This window comes from Ruditapes philippinarum, unplaced genomic scaffold (assembly GCF_026571515.1).
Source record: "Ruditapes philippinarum isolate M1 unplaced genomic scaffold, ASM2657151v2 ctg1667_1_1_1_1, whole genome shotgun sequence".
NCBI lineage: Eukaryota > Metazoa > Mollusca > Bivalvia > Venerida > Veneridae > Ruditapes > Ruditapes philippinarum.
Window position 1 is genome coordinate 114,687 of NW_026866442.1, and position 18,460 is coordinate 133,146.

At 31.2% G+C, this 18,460-nt stretch overlaps 1 protein-coding gene across 1 annotated transcript; it reads left to right on the forward strand.

The window, feature by feature from the left end:
- Positions 1 to 13,682: 13,682 nt before the first annotated feature.
- Positions 13,683 to 17,101, forward strand: LOC132732469 (thyrotropin-releasing hormone receptor-like). The gene is made up of 2 exons (XM_060718888.1): positions 13,683 to 13,938; positions 15,096 to 17,101. The coding sequence occupies exon 2, from the start codon at positions 15,178 to 15,180 to the stop codon at positions 16,207 to 16,209; it is 1,032 nt and encodes a 343-aa protein (XP_060574871.1). The 5' UTR covers positions 13,683 to 13,938; positions 15,096 to 15,177; the 3' UTR covers positions 16,210 to 17,101.
- Positions 17,102 to 18,460: the final 1,359 nt, after the last annotated feature.

The following is an 18,460-nucleotide window of genomic DNA, read 5'->3' on the forward strand; positions in this document are numbered from 1 at the left end:
ATTCAATTTTAAAATTACCTGTATGCCGATCAGTGGTTCTAGTACTCTACCTAGAACTGTACACTTTTCTGAAGGGGTAGGAGAAAGGGGTCGGTAGAGCCTAAGGTCATCCCCTACCAGTAGAGCTTCAAGTCTGCTATATATCCATTACAGTTTTTGTGTGACTAAAAACCAAACAAACAAACCACATGTTTAAATGTATACGAATTTATTTCTGACTTAGGAAGGGCAAATGACAGATCCTTTAAAATGGCAACCAAGGCCATGCCATATACATTTAGTTTATACAAAACTTGCTTCATTTTATAAACATATACCGGATGCAAGGGTGTGAAAAAACAATGCTTGTCACATGCATGTAAGATGATAAGTCAATACTTAGCTATATCAGGTCTTCAAAGCCACTCACTACTAAAGATTGCCGTTTAGAATACTGAGACAGAACAGAAAGTATGAAATGCTTTTGAGGAATAGAAGTAGGCTTTATCAAGATGAACAACGTTGACTAAATGTCCCAAAGATGAAAAAAAACAACAACAAAAAACAACAAAAAAACGTGACCACAGGTAATTTTCAAACACAAGTCAGACGTTCTGTTTAATGTGACATTTCTTATATGTTTTAGGCGCAGTGGTTGTTCTAGGCCTAGATAAGTACATAGAACATAAAAATGAGACATATACATATATATAATATGCAATCATTGTGAGAACTTGTGAAGGGTATATTGGAAAATGATATATAATAATATTTTAACCGCTTTTGAACCTTATGTTCCTTACAAAGACATGCTATACGATAAATAGCATATCAAAAGGAGCTAAGAAGCAACGTAACACGTACAGGTACCTCTTTTTCGAAACAAAATAAAAAGAGTACCATTACATGATAATCTAGTAAATATTTAGATAGCTACAATTTGTTTACGGACAAAATACAATTGTATATATTTGTATGTAAACTCCGATATTGCATTCTTGGATTGAGTTTGCCGATTTAACATTGTAGACATGTATTTCAATAAAATACATTTTGTTAAACGACAAAACATTAACTGTTTTTCTGATAGTAGCAATACCAAGTGTTCATCATAACAGGCGGAAAACTCATAGACCCCTTTCGAAACTACTAAAAATAAAACGTTTCATATCATTACTGACCACAGGTTATCTCTGGGGCAGAAAGCTGTCTGCTAATAGCCTAAGTTCATTGAAAAGAGTCTACACATGCTCAATAATGACTATGACTTTGGGTTTTACTTTTTATATTTGATGTCTATATATTTAATTTTTTACTTTGATCTGCAGACATTTAACACTTCTGATCCATTATTATTGGACAATAATAATCTTGGATAAGCGACATATACTGGCATTCAATGCACCTACTGATAAGTTAATTTCTGAATTAAACTGTATTTATAAAATTCTATGAGAGTAAAGTATAAAAAGGCCATTTTAATATATAAGTCCCCAAACACTCTTCTCTCTGAATATATGCAAACTCATTTTAATAACATATAAACAATATGTATCTTTATATAAATCATTTGTTTGAACTGTATACTATATGTACATTTTGATAGAGACTCAAAAGGAAGCCTGAACTTGCCAAACTATGTTGCCTCTTTAAATTAAGTATTCTTTATCATCATCATCATCATTTTTTTGTTATTATGTACCAGTGTTTGGACAAGTGCAGTCAGTTCTATCCCAGCAAACACATGACGTTAAAATAACGTCGGATTAATGTTAGATTTTGGTCACGACGTCGGCGACCAAAATACGACGTAAATATGACGTTAAAATACCGATGTCTAATAGACGTTTCTTTTTGACGTCGTACTAACATCAGGGGACCGTTTTATCAACGCTCTACGACATGTCGTATGCTAGTTTTTTGTCGCAGACATGTCGCAGAACGTTAAAACCGTTTTATGAACGTTTGTCGTAGCCTACGACGTCGTAGAAAATGTCGCAGCTCTACGACAGGGTTGGGGCTGTCGTACGACGTTTCTGTGACGTCAAGACTGGCGATCACTGTTTACATGTATACATGCTCAGCACATTATTTTTATTAAATAACTTTTTCAGAATAAAAAGAAAACATATTTCAATTGTTTTTGTTTCCTTTTAATGTCAAGCGCTTATATAAGGGCATTATACATGCGCGCTAAGTATAGAAAGAAACAGAATATACAAATCTTATACCCTATAAAAATGTCTAAAATATCGTTCATTTGGAGCAAATATGCCCTTACGGTCATACTCTATTCTATTAATAATGAGTTCCGAAGATTTCTTCGGAAAATAGAATAAAAATAAATTTACTCACATCTTTTTTATTTCACATTTGGAAAAATCATAATATTTTTACTAAATTTTACATAAATTTAGATATTTCTTTGAAGAAAACCCATATGGTATAAAATAAAGGACACCGGAAAGTTACCGTGGTCATGAATCCGGAAAAACAATTTTAAAAAAAAAATAGTCAATAGAATATAAAAAAAGTTCAAAAAGACAAGGCGACATTAACCAAAAAGTTACCGTGGATGAAAAGCACCAATATTTTAAATTGTCAAATTTTATGATAAACTGCAATATACAGTGTAGATATAATAATTCATTCTGCACAATTTGCATTGTGTATTAATTATGCATTTTAATTCTTAAAAAAATCTAGAATCCGAACTGTAACTACGTAATTTGCAATCCCGGGGTGGGGAGTTATTTAGTATACTACAACTACATGAGATATACATGTACGTATATATATCTATAAGTAGCCTGGGATTCAGGCGTTGATATATTTTTTGCCTATTCATAACTTACGCGCTATTTCATACTCGATACTCATAGATAACACTACATCTCTGGTTTTGATAGTATCAATATATGAGCTGTGTCACGACAAAACCAACATAATGGGTTTGCGACCAGCATGGATCCAGACCAGCCTGCGCATCCGCGCAGTCTGATCAGGATCCATGCTGTTCGCTGTCAGTTTCTCTACTTGTTATAGAGTTGTAAGCGAACAGCATGGATCCTGGTCAGACTGCGCGGATGCGCAGGTTGGCCTGGATCCATGCTGGTCGCAAACGCATTATGTTGGTTTTGTCGTGACGCGGCTCATATGTCGATTTGCCGACAAGAAGCACATAAAACATAGACAGACTGGAACCCAGGCTAATCTATGAGAAAAATTAATCCGCTTTCCGAAAAAAAAAACGAAACAACAACAAAAACAACAACAAAAAAGCTACATTTTAAAGTGAAATATTTCATATAAATTACAAGTTGGAACAAAACAAAAACAGCGTGTTACGTTTCAATTAAAAAGCAGTGCGCTTAATATACCTTTACGAAAATATGTCAAAACAGCAATTCATTATTTCGATTCTTTAGCAATAGTAAATCTATAAGATTAATTATATATATTTATTTCAAACAACGAGAATGAAAAGAACTAGTTAGAAATCTTGTGTGTATTGAATTCCTCGTAAAATGGGTAAAAAGTGTGCGCCACACGTTATACTAGAAACATTGGGTGTCATTTAAGTAATTTATATGTACAAATCATTGGTTTTATCATGATAGCTAATACTTTAAACATAATTTTGGCGTTTCTTAAAAAAGCAGCTACAATTGTTTCTAACGCGCAAAAATCCTTTCATAAAGGCCCATAAAGCCATAGAAATGCTTTTATCTTTTAAAGCTTTTTATTTATATATATATTTTTACTTTTTTTATTTTTATTTTTATTTCCATTATCATTAACCTGAACTATCGTTTGCTTCTGTTAATTTTTGCCAATCGAGTATGGTGTTAATGATTTAGTAATTTGTATGAAAGTCAAAATTTTGCTACAATAACAATTTTAATACTTTCACATTCACCACTACTTTCTTTAGAAATATAGGCAAAACAAAAATGTAAGTCTGCACAAACTGCATGATATATTAATTATGTATTTCAATTCTGTTTAAGACTTGAAAAAATATAGTATCCGAACTGTATTTACAAAGCCGGGAGTAGGGGATTATTTAGAATACTACATGAAATATATGTATAAATACCTATAAATAACTAATATCATTCCGAAAAAAAAACACTAACAAACAAAGATACATGACACTTTAAAGTGAAATATTTCATTAGGATTACAAATTGGAACAGAATACAAAACAGCGTGTTCCGTTTCAATTAAAAAAGCAAAGTAAACAAAAAAAAAAAACAAAAAAAAAACAGCAATTTATTATTTCGATGCATTGGCAATGGTATATCTATAATATACATGTATATTATATGTTTTTGTTTCAAACAATGAGAAAGACAAGGGACTAGTTAGTCGCTTGTTCTTATATTCGAGTGTGTACCGTACTTCTCGGAAAATACTATGAAAAATGGCTATACTCGAATGCTTTCGACAATAATAATTCAGGTTTTTTTTAGTTGTTTTTTTTAAATTTTTTATATACTGTGGGTAGCTTGTATAGTCACGGGTACTCTGCACCTTATCTCGTTAAAATCAGTTGAGAAACAGCAAAGTTTGAAAAAATGTGCGTGTTCCTTACGTGGTATAGCTACTTTCAATCCGTATTAACTCTGAGGTTATTATAGATAATAGCCGTGACGTTCCGATTTATCGCCACACGATATACTTGAAAAGTCCGGTGCTATTTAAAAATTGACAGTTAGCTTTTAATTTACTATTAAAGTACTATAAACATACTTTTTGGTGTTTCTTAAAAATGCATTTGATTTTTTAGTTTTCTATTTTAATTTCTAAAAGTGGGTGATCGGTCGTACCGTCTTTTGCGTATGTTAATTTTTTATTAAGTTGTGATAGTTATTTTAAATTAGTATTTTGTTTAAAAGTCAAAAACAACTGTGTTGACATTTTTGGTTAGTAATTTTACATTCAGCGCTTCAAGTCATAAGCGGCTGCATGCTTTAAGACAGTTAATTAAACGTTATAAAACCCGTGTTCGCTCTGGTAAAAAGTAACTCGCTTCTGAGACATAATGTGCCTTTAGCATTCAGTACAGACCCGACATTTAGGGTGGAACCGTAGCGTGACATAATATTTTAAGGGGTGAATCGAGTGCAGAAAATATAATATGCTGTATTTCTCACTAAAATGTTCTTTGAATGACATTAAAATATTTATCCGTTTTATAATAATCATGTCAATTTATCCGTTTGATAATAGTCATGTAAATTACATCAATACTTTTAGTACTTTGATTTCATATGTGACGTCAAAGCGCGCACTGGCTAGACTGTGTCTCGCGTAAATTTTGTCTACGACAAAGGCTGCGACGTCGCAGAAACACAACGTCTGCGACACGTTTCATAAAACGGTCGTACGACATTGTCGCAGACGTATGACACCGACAAAAAATTGTCGTAGACTACGACACGTTGATAAAACGGCCCCCTGGTTCTGGTCGGTGTCCTGACGGTAGGTAAAAAAATAACAGAAAATAATCCTTATTCGCTGTTGTAATCATTTAAACTTTTTTTCAAATGTTATTTGGATTACAAATGAAATGTTCTTATATAAATACAGACCAAGATCGCGGCGCTGCAACCTAATAAAACATATAGGTGGCGCTGTATATAGGCAAGTTACATGTGTTATTGTTATGAAATCTATTTATAGCCACAGATCTGTTTACAGGTTCCAATCATTTAACGTTATAATATTATCATTTGTGGTACATTATATGTATCAAAATCACGAGTTTTTTAATAGTGCTTTAACATTTAATCATAGTGACAGAAAAGGGAAAGAAAACGTAATTAACCTATAATTCGAATCTAAAGTCACGTGGATGGAAATTCAAATTCGTAGGCGTTACGTTTTGGCTGTCAGGCAGGAATCGGGATGCACTGATAAAGTGAATATTATAGATTTTCTTGAACAAAAAGGTCAGTTCAATTTATTTAGATTTATTTCTACTTTGTATTAGATAAATAATTGCATGATTGCAAGCACTCTTAAATTTAATTATCATTATTTGAACAGCTGAAGTAAAATGTCACACAAATTCGCGATAATGTCTAATAATAAATCTTTTTAAAATTGACATGTTTTAACTCTGCTTGTAAAGAGTTTATAATATGCCTTTCAGTACTACCAAAGAGAATGCTTAGTTTTCATATTTTTCTTAAACTGTGATGTTTTTGTCAGTTAAAATCTGAGAATTGAGAATGAATTTGTACGATTTCGAGCATTTCGGACCAACACGTTTCGGTCCCAAATAACCCAAAACGTTCCGGTCCCAAATAACCCAAGACGTTTTGGTTCCAGACATTTCGGCATTTAATCTTTAATTTAAAACTATGAAATATTTAAGACTTGCATAACTGTTCTATTACAAACTACATATACTGTATACATAAGTTAGAATATAATTTTCTTTTCAGTTAATTAAAGTGTTGGACATGCTCTCAAAGGTCGGAGGGACGGAAACACGTGAATATGTAAAAAGAAAAGATTTTTCTAAATTCTATAACATACTTTAATCCATACTAAACTGGAGTTTAAAAGCGGCTTTTTAAATGTTCAGTATTTATGTTTACTTTTAATTTTTGTTAAAGCTCTCTTATAAAAAGTTGGCAAAATTGTTCATTAAGTTAAGATAACCATGAAAACATTTTTGCTTGTTATTTTTACATGTTTCATAAATTTCTTTTTTTTTTCAGTGAAAATGATGTCACACACGCTATTGGACGCTACAAACGCTACATATCCTCCGGACAGACGAGGGGTGCTGAAAGAAGGTCATATCTTAAAGCATCACACCTCAAAATTCGTGCTAATTCTCATGGATATCTAAAAGTATAACTTTGTGAAGTAACTAAAAGGCAGCAATTTATACATTACTGACAATTATCAAAGGAGGTCAAAATATGCAAAATGGCACTAAATGTTTTAGAAATGCTGTAGAAATATAGTTAAAATACTGAAAATCTGTCATTAATTGCTTGAAACATTATTATCAGAATCTTTTAACTTTTCTTAAAATTATAATATTTTCATTATTTTATTTGATAAGGCAAACTTTGATAGAAATGTGCATACATTGTTTTGTTCTTTAATATTTGTACATATTTTCTTAGTTTCATTTATGTCATTGTTTTTGTAATCCCTTTTTGTTTTGTAATTAACTTATTTTATGTTTTATTTTGTTTAATTTATGAAAATTATTTAACCTTGCAGAATTTACTAAAATTGTATGTATCAGCTTAAAATTGCAACTTTCATTTTAAATTAAAAAAGCATAAAACATATTTTTGCTTTTAGTTTTCTGTTATACATTTCATTGGAGGGAAAGTTACTTAATAGAATGAGTTACATTAAATTCGATCAAATCAGGATTAGCCAGAAAATATTTATGACGTGGTGAAACAAAAAAGATTAGGGGAATGATCAGATGAAGGTCAGAAAATGACCAGATTTAGGGCAGAAAAGGGTTAATATTTAGGTCGGAAAATGGTCAGATTGAGGTCGGAAAATGGTTAGTAACTGGTTAGATTTAGGTCGGAAAATGGTCAGATTGAGGTCGGAAAATGGTTAGATAATGGTCAGATTTTGGTCAGAAGAAGGTTAAATAATGGTTAGATTTTGACGTCTACCTGACGTCAGATTATTACGTCAAAAAAACTTTCAAATCCAACCGTTTTTCCGACCGTCATCCGACGTCAGAACCTGACTTAAATCTGACGTCAGTATGACGTCTTGTGTTTGCTGGGATTATGAGAAACACACAAGTGTTGGCAAGCATGAGACAGTGTACAAAGAACAGACGTTACAAGGCTTACCTGATAAAGTAAAAAAAAATATGATCAAATCCATACAACCTTAATTATCATTGATTTATTTTAAATCATCTTTAATTTAGTTTTAACCTCAGGCATAAACTCAGATTCAAACCTACCAATATTATTAAAAATATCAGAATATCAGAAATGAAAACAACAGACTGGCTTATATACATATATTTGTGTAACATCAATCCAAATTAAACAGATATTCTTTGACTTCTGACATGCATAACCTAGTCATTTAAAATATTTCAACTTCTGCAGGAAAGCCTATTAATAAAATTAAGACGCAACTTCAATTGTTTGCTAACAATTAATTATAATTTATTATGTGGAATGGAGAAATTATTAGACCTGCCAGTTACTTAATAATCATTTATGTTATGAAACATAGTAAAAATCATGAAGTTAAACAATTGTCACATTTAATTTATAAAACGTAAAATGCATGCAAAGAATTATTCGTTAGTTGCCACGGCTTTATTTTTCTTGGTCAAATTTTTTTTATAGCTTTTGTCCATGCATCCCTTCTCCACAATACGTATTTAAGTCTAAGTAATGACATGGTGTTTTCTGTGTTTGCCTATTTGAGCATCCATAAATTTGAATAAGAATGCCTGTATGAATTAAATAATATGTTTTGTTTTGTTAAAAACCTATTTAAAGTAGTAGCATAATATTTTGTCCCGCAACATGCACAGTTTTCATGTGTTTTCAATAAAATAAATATTCTATGTTGAGTGCCGACCGTGAGATGGAAATATCATAATGTTACCATTTTTGAATTTTATGAAAACTATTTCAGAAGAATATTTCATTTTTGATATTTAATTAGTTTTTATTTGTTTGGGTCGTCAGACCATACAAATAATGGTATCGAAATTTCAGACCCTGATTCTCTTATTTGAAAATACCGAAAGTAGTCCAAACTCCTCGAACCGGTTACTTCCCTTCATATGTACATTAACGCCAAACAAATTAAGGGGAGATCACTGCGTAAAGATTGTCAAATGACAGGCGCATTAATTATCGTAACGAAAAAATAGTTTCCGATTGGTCGAAGATTTCTTCTATTGTGTTATTCTTATAGATATACATGCTTATATTCAGCTCCATGATTATTAACGTCAGTGTTAAACGACAGGTTTACCGTTAACAAAATATATCGGAAATTAATACAAACTCTAATTTAGAATAATATGGTATTCTTCAGGCTGTTATCTTATAACCCATCGCGGTCGAGGGGTTTACATGCTCGCTTTGGAAGCGAGAGGTCTGAAGTTCAAATCCCAGTCTAGGCAACTCATGTTTTTTTGTTTAAGCCAAATAGATCAATTGTTGCTATTACTCTTATAGCCAATTTACTACAGTTATAAAACAGCATTGGTGACACTATACAAACAAAAAATGGTTTATAATCTCACAACCTTCACCTTTCTGACATTCTGAGACCCAAACAAATCCAGCGCCATCTGTGCTTTGATTTGACCTTTAACTATTTTATTCACCATTAAGTAGTATCCTTAAGTTTTACATAAAACGAACCCCAAATAACCCAACAGACAAAAGAATCAAATAATTAAAAAATTTCTGAAACATTTAAGATATATTTTGCTAATAACAACTGCTTATTTTAATAATTAAAGTATGATTATTGTGAAATAGCTTCTCTTTAAACTTGTTCTGGAGGCTTAAACGTCGTTCGTGTAAACGTCGACATAACTGAAGTTACTTTCTTAGCCCATCATGATTCGGATCAGCATAATCCAGGTGTATACGTTTTGCAGTAGGAGATAAAATAAGCTCCGCCAATTTTCCCGCCCACTACATCATCGTAAATAAACGTATTTATCCGCTCATTTCCGGTATTTACCGTCAGCGACTGGTCTTAGATCACAAGAAATCAAGGAAACAAGAACACGCGCCGGCGTAGTTTCCGTTTACCTCATCATTTAAGTTATTCACCAAACAAAATTCACTTACATGATTGCCATTCTATGCCTTTATTAAAATCAACATCAGCGGACTTTAAATGTTAATAGGCCTATAAGTTTTGAAACTTCGTAGATACGACATTTCCTAGAAAAAGAAACTAAAAAAAAAACTCACCAGGTTACTTACTATCTCAATCTAACAGCTTTTAATGGGGTTGTTTGAGATAGAATATTTTTCAAGGAAGTAAAAATTATTGATAATACTATATGCAACATGCACTTTTCTTAAAGACAAATACATTTTACTGAGCGGATTTCAATTTCCATACGAATGAGTAGCTTTTTTTTACTAAAACTTTTACTAGACTTTGATATTCACGTGAACCTGGTCATTATACAACACGAATTCTGTTTAAATATGTCGACACAGTCGTATATGTATTTATTTATTGAAGAATGTGTTATCATGAATTGATTACGTACTCGTTTATGAGAAGGAGTTACTGGAATGCCAGTTATTCATGTTTTTTGTACATGTATATAGTTATAATCATTACATCATGCAGGAAAATGAGAACGCTGATAAAGTAGATGCTTACATATTTTTTTTAAATATATTGGTACATCTGATGAAAAGGCGTGGCTCTAAGCTAATGTAAGAACATGATCCCTTGCTGCGTTTTTGTTGTTATGTTGTGATGCAAACTAAATTTAATTAAAAAAATATGTTTACAAAAGTTAAGAAAATGATAAGCATCTTTACAAACTAACGAATGCATCCGGAAGTATAATTAAAGTGCAATTACTTTAGACAATGAGAAAGTGAACAACTGTCTATATAGTACATTCAATTTGTTTATATAAGCTGTGGATATACACTCGTTATATTTTTGAAACATAAATAGACCTCACTTCCGGAAACTTTGCAATACCGATGTCATATGAAAGATAAGGTAAGACCCAAATAGGATTGTTACTCCCGGATATACACTAGGCACGTAATGCGTCAGAAGCGACTGCATATTTCATGATTTCTCTACAAAGAGCTTTTTAATCTTTAAGTAATGGTTTTAGAGCACAATTACTGTATACTACGCGAAGGAAGTAGCGCTAAATGTGAAATTATTTATGTAAACAAAGTAGTATTTGGACTTCAATACAAAATACTAAATCACTATACATGCAATTGTACTGATTTCCAAAAGGTAACAGAAGCAAAGAATGGTCCAGGTAATTGCCAACCTTTTTAAAACTATAATTGGACACCAATAAAATAAAAAGTTTAATTTTGAGAAATAAAAATTTTAAAAATGTTTTTAAATGTATTATGTAAGATTAATCGTACGATTGTTTATACATGTAAAAAATAAAACAAAATAAGAACAAAGATTAACAAGGCCAGTCGACGCTCATATCCCCCGACACAACCCAGCGACACCAGAAGGCACCGAACCAAAAAGTGGAGGGGACACAAAGACGGTGAAAGTAGTAGAGGGGCATGAAATAAGTGAAATTTGGGTATATCTTTATTTATTATTGTTAGAGGATGGGGTGAGGAGCTCCGTTCATATTTGAAATAAATATTATATCAGATAATAATTTAAAAATTAGTGAAAATATTATTGAAATGTGGATTACAATTTCATTATGCCAATCATAGTTTAATGTGTCACAGTGTTTCTATTGTTTGTGCTAATAACATGCACACGCTGATGTTCCTTTTCTTTCAAACGTTTATATAATTAGACACAAGTGCCAAATAATCAGAAACTGCTGATTAAGATATTTATTAGTTTGTTTACTGTTCAATTACAATCAATCTGTTTTATCACCTCTGTTTATTGGACGATTGATAAAGATAAGAAAATGAAGAATGATTCAATTTTAAAATTACCTGAAGGTGGGACGGAGGCCTTAGGTCATTCCTTACCAGTAAAGCTGCAAGTTTACTGTATATCCGTTGAAGTGCTGGTCTGACTTAAAGCCAAACAAATAAACCACATGTATACATGTATAAAATTTAATTTCTGTCTAAGGAAGGACATCACCATTTAGCAAATGACAGATCCTTTCAAATGGCAATCAAGGTCATGCCAAATACATTTTCTTTATACAAAACCTTTTTTATTTCATAAACATATACTGGATGCAAGAGTGTGAAACAAACATTGATTGTGACATACATATAAGATAATAAGTCCATACTTGGCAATACCAGGTCTACAAAGCAACTCACTACCTAAGATCACCGTTTGGAATACCGAGATATAATACAAAGTATTATTGCTTTTTAGGAATAGAAATATTACTATTGAGGGGCTATATCAAGATGAACAACGTTGAGTAAAGTTCCCAAAGATGCAAAAAATCATGACAACAGGTAGTTTTCAAACACACGGAAGAGTGTTGTAGCACAACGTTTTTTTTACAATTTTGCGAAATGGTTAGTGTTAGATTCGTGAAACATAATTTGGAATATTTAACGACGATTGCTACAAATTCGACGGGACAGGCTCGTTACTCCAGGTAGTCCAACTTAGGTATTTTTTTACACTGGAATCCCTTAATCTTTGAGTAGACTATGCCCAATTCAAAGGTGATGCTTCCGAGGCTTAGGCCATTGCTTTTTTCAACAATTTACTTTGCAACTACTTACCGGCACCCGTTGATGCTTTTTACCATTATCAGTTAGCTTAATGTGACATTTTCTATATGTTTAAGACGCATTGGTTGTTCTTGCTCTGTGGCATATCAAAATTATATGCTGCCACGTGGTCGAAATTTTAGTGAACATTTCAACTGCGGAGATAATTAGAATTGTAGTGTACGATATAGCTCTAATTCTAAACAGCTAAATAAGTATTTATTATATAGTGCTACAAAAACGGCATGTTATGTTTATAATTGAGAGTAGATACATTAATTACAAAATAATATTGTTGCTCGAAATTCACAAATGAATGAGATCTATGAATTTTGCGAACAAATGGTGACTGATGAGGTACATATGATTCAAAATAGGGTTTGCAATGTATATTACTATAGTGAATATTATTTCGCTTTTGATTTGTTTTAGTTTACTTTTCTACACAATTTGGACGGGAGGTTTAAGATTCGTTATTTAGAAATAAATTCAACAGTAATTCTAAAAAAAATAGCGAGCTATGCATGCACATTATTCACATATAATTTAAACCTCAGTGGAGTCTCTATAACGTTATTAATTTTATTGAATATACAAGTATGTCATAATCGATCATTTTAATCTCTATAAAAATGACAAATTACTAATTGTTTTATAATACCATTGAGATGAAACAAAATAAGCTTTAACAATTTATCAACATGAATATTGTATTAATCATTAAATGGCTTTAACACAAATAGCATGAACAAACATGTTGTGTGAATAGTTAATTATGAGGAGTTATCATACTTAAATGTTATAGAAAAGATGAAAGAGTGAAAAAAAAGAACATATTTCTGAAGGCTTTATAACATTACAGCGACCGACCAGTCAGCTTGCAAACATTTAACAGCCGAATGCCGTAACGTGTTTTTTATGTGCAATGTTTGGTGTTGAACGAGGGCTATAAGGCTTTAATTTGGTGCTATTTCTTAAATTTACTGCGTTTTACTGAATGGAATATATGGTAAATCTTCTAGGGGTGAACAAGTCATATAAATGATGTATAAAAGCTTTGTAAACATTTCTCGTTGTTATACATCAATAAAATTTAGAGGTCCGATAAGAACGTGATAGTGCTAGCTCAGGCGATTACATACATTACTTGTTTTATCGGACCACTGACGTCACGGGCGTTATTATATAATTAATAGTTCCGGAACAGACTAATGAATGGTGTAACTTATCAAAATTATTATTATTACTCACCACTCATTTACAGTGGATAAACAAACTGCTGCAGGCGTACACAGTGCGCGCGCAGACGAAACTTCAATCAACTGTTACATCTCATTTTAAAAGAGTCTTGGATGTAAATATAAATGTGTGTTTGAGATAATGAAGTTATTGTTATTTTCTCTGTCAGCAAAATGATAAATACGTAAATTCCATTGGATTTTTAACAGTTATTGGTTTTATTTGTACATATTAAGTAGAATATCAACAAAGTGGATTTATACTTGATTCTTAGAGCATAATTGCAGTAAGGCTTGTTTTGCTATTGATAATTTTTACTGCAATTTTTATGCATTTATTTCTTCTATTTTTTATTCATTTTTTTTACTTTTTTGTTGATAATTATTATAACAAAACAAGAATGTTCATTAACATTTTAAGAATAACAATCGCATATGTTCACTGTTGCATTAAAATGCACGAAGTATACAAATTTCGTAATGAAAATGATTATGTTTTAACAGTACTATGTTAAATATACGTGCAAAATGTCATAATCATGTTTTAGAACGGAAAACAAAAAAAATGGTATCAGTGATTACGGTACAAATATCTAGAATATATCATAAGATATAAACTGTTTAATTCAAATGTATATATTCATATACTCATAACAATGTGTGACTATTCGATGTATACTTTAACGTATATGAATACTTTTTTTAATGTCTATGTTTATGCTATTTTCATTTTATCCTCAAATGCTGCATTTGATTTGTAATTAACAAAAATTAATATGGTATGCATTTTATTACCATCATGTCTCCTTTTTATGTACATTTGTATAGATGTTTATTTGATATTTTGTTATTTTCACTGTATAACATTGTATCATTAAGTAAAACACTTATATGTGGAAAGAGTTTATTTCATAACATTTATATACAAATGGTTATTTTGTTAACAGGTAAATGTTATAGAATAAATCAAGTTTGTATGTTCTATCCAATAAAGTTCATATTTAAAGTTTTTTTAAAGATTAAAGCATTATGCCTGCAAATTCATGCTAATTTTCATAAATGCTTTTTAAATATTTAAAAAAGTAAAGAAATATTGTCAAGTGAACAAATGCAGTAAATTACACATTTCAAATTACATTTGAAATTTACAAAAAATATAAAAAAACAATAGTTCAGAAAATACAGATATAGCCCTCTAAACGCAGTTAAAATATTATGTTAAACACTGCAAAATCGGTCGTTACTTGCACATAACATTTACATTAACAATTTCTTAAATTTTGAATATTTTCACTTGTCTTAGAATCATATAATTTTTCTCACGGTTGCTTTTCTTAAAATATTGTGACTCACCTGGAGGTTTGCAGTCCAAATTGAGGTATTGACGATGTAATTTACTTTTTCATATACATACAATATCTGGTTCTCTTATTATTATTTTCAGTTTGAGGTTTTGAAGATTATTAAAAGACATCACTTATTATATTGTATTGCATCGGAAGAAATAGTAAGAAGTTCTGAAAGCCATGGCGTTATTTCCGGCAAACAACACGTCTTTAGTTCTGGAAGAATATGTTACTAATACTACTTTATCATTCCAAATAAATGAAAATCTCGTGGTTTTACTTCCGGACAGTTTAGTGTATTTCTATCATTTCTGTGTCACATACGTTACGTTTATAATATGGATAATTGCTTTCCCTTCAAATATCTTAATTATCATTATTTTGACTAAAAAGAAACATATTACGTCATCAACTTGCGTGTACTTCCTGTCTTTAGCGTGTGCTGACTTATGCGTCAATTTCCGAACGCTAAATTTCTGGCTGGTAAGGACAAAGCAAGTAACGTACACAACAGACTTTGAATGCCAAATAGAGAAAGGGTACCCACTCCTTGGAATGCTTGCGTCATCATGGACACTGGCTACAATATCATCGGAACGAATGCTCTGTGTTGCGATACCATATAAAATGAAAGATGTGTGCACAACGACCCTTGCGAGGGCAGTTGTGATTGTTATTTGGAGTATTTCATTAACCATAGCTATTATGAATGGATGGTTCCATCGAATGGGCGTGACCGACTGTGAACTGAAATATGACCATCGTGACATTTTTATAAATCACATTGCTTACCTGGATTATTTCCTCGATGTTGTGATTCCGTTTTTTATCATTTTCGTCAATTCAGTTATAACACTTATTCGGCTTCGGTATTGGAAAACAAGCACTTATACAAGCCCAAAGGCCTTTGGAAAATCGGTAACAGTTTTAGTGCTTTGTGTTAACACAATATTTTTTATAACACAAGTACCTTACGGTATTGTGTACCTAGTACAACATGTGACAGCCGATTCGGCGTCTGAACTCCGTATGCTCTACTTACACTATCTGGAAGGTATACTGCTAGTTCTCAAATATGTAAATTATTCCGTAAATTTCTATATCTACTTTATGACTGCTTCAAAATTTAGGAAAGAAACTCGAGATGTTTTATTTGTGTGTAAAAATCGAGTTTTAACACTGTGTTCAAGATCGAAGTGTTGCCAACAATAGACATTCAAATATAGAAAAAATGCTGTTTTCGTAAAGTAAAGCACGTTGGATATTAAAAATCGAGTTTTATCACTGTGTTCAAGATCAAAGTGCTGCCAACTGTTTACAAAAGACATACAAATATAGAAAAAAATGCTGTTTTCGTGAAGTAAAGCACGTTGGATTATATATTATGTAACATGTTCGCAATGCATTGTAGAAAAAAGTGGTAAAAAAGTGGTCAATCGTTTGTTGAATAAAGTTATTAGAGCGATTATTCTTATAAAGAAAATTAAAAACTTTTAGCCTTGTGTATAAAGTATAGAATATGATAATTTTGCAGTTTTCATTCAGTAAAGCTATGCATTTATAATCACTGAAGAAGTACACGAAAAAAAGGAAAGACATAAGCATTAATTATTACAAAGCGATGTAGAAATCAGAACCCGTGTGTGCTGCTTCAAGTATACACTCCTTTTTCAAATATTATCAGTGTAATTATTTCTATTAAATCGTTTAACCATTTATAACCTTCAAGTTGAACTCTTTTCGGCGAAAATTTTGCCATTCCGATTTTATTTTCGCAACATAAGGCTTGTAACTAATATAATAATATTAATCAATACATGTATATAAATCAATGAATGATGTCAACAACTACAGAACATTTTAAAATTGGCACCTTTATTACACCAATTGATCAAGTATGTTATAAGCAAAAAAGAAACCTAAGAATTTCGATACTTCATTTGTTACAAATACAATGATTGCCTTGGATTGTAACTAAAATGATAATGTTGAAGTGAAATGATCCAATAATGTAATGCAATAAATAATTCCTTTGATAGGATTTACAATAAGACAACAAACCAATAAGAAATTACATACGGATTTTGGGTCATGTGGGAGGTACAGGATCCATTATCACATATATTATATAGTAGAAAATATAAGTTCTAGAACAAAACATTATTATTTATCATTATAATGTTCATAGTAAATTTACTAGAACTTTATCAACATTGTTTACTTCAAGCAATTTTTATAAGAAATAAAGAAATATCCAAATAATTTTGTTTGTTTTTGTTTTTATCAATGCTTGAAATACTTATGGGAAATGTGCCTATTGTAGACAAATTCAATAAATCCATCAATCAGCAAGAATACTTTTATTTTCTGTAATTTATAACTGTAACTCGTTCATCAATCTGACAAGTTATGTGTCTTTCAATGATCTACAAAATCTCTGCATTTATCAAAATGTATAAGTTGCAATCTGGTTAGTTGTTTTCTACATACCAAAATAATGCATTTTTACAGAAAACCAACAAATCATATTTAAAATTTACTTTGATAAAATAGATATCTGTCTTGACAGACAGAAAATTATGATTAAGATTAAAGAATGTATAAATACATTGTGAAATTTATATTTTAGACTTGAATAAAATCAGATAATGTTCATTCACTGGCTTGGAACATTTGTTTCCTCTTATCTTATCTATCTTCACACCCCATGTCAGAGTCTATTTTGTTAAATTACATTGCAAAAAAGTTATGTAAATGCTTGCATTGAAATATTAGTTGTCTGTTTTTTTTTCACGGAACAACACAATCTGACTTATGTTCAGATCTACTTATTACTTTATGTCGATCTGATGACGACCGTATATTTTTCACCTTCTTTATAATTCGGATTTCCCAAGATAGATATTTTAGCCATGCAATCAAACCGGTTTTTACTGAGGCATAAGTAGAAGTATCAACATACCGTTATCCTTGAAAGTTGTTGATTTTTGCTAGAAAAAGAAATGTTTGAAGTAATTTTTTACGAATGAACTTGAAAAATTAGAGTCAGTTTTTAATGGGCAAGATTGTTTTAACAGTTTACCTGTCAGCTATATGGACAACGCCATGTTTGTTCTCGAAATTACCGACTCAGTATTTGTTTTCATAGCAATAAAATTAAAAACTACACTAACATTATGAAAACACGCTTATGATTGGCTATGTAAAAGGTCACCAGAAATAACTTCGTATTTGGTCACGGTCAGATCTGAAAGCGGAGCGTTAATAAGAGCTGGTTTTAATAAGATTGGGAATAACACTAACGTGGTACAATGAATACTCCATGAACACATCTTATTCAAATTTCACCATACATGTTTAAATGCTAAACACTTTAGGGGTATGGATGTTAGCTCTCACTTTCCAATGCTGTCCATAAACAGGCTCGAACACACGACGAGCCTGCAACAATTTTAATTTTGCC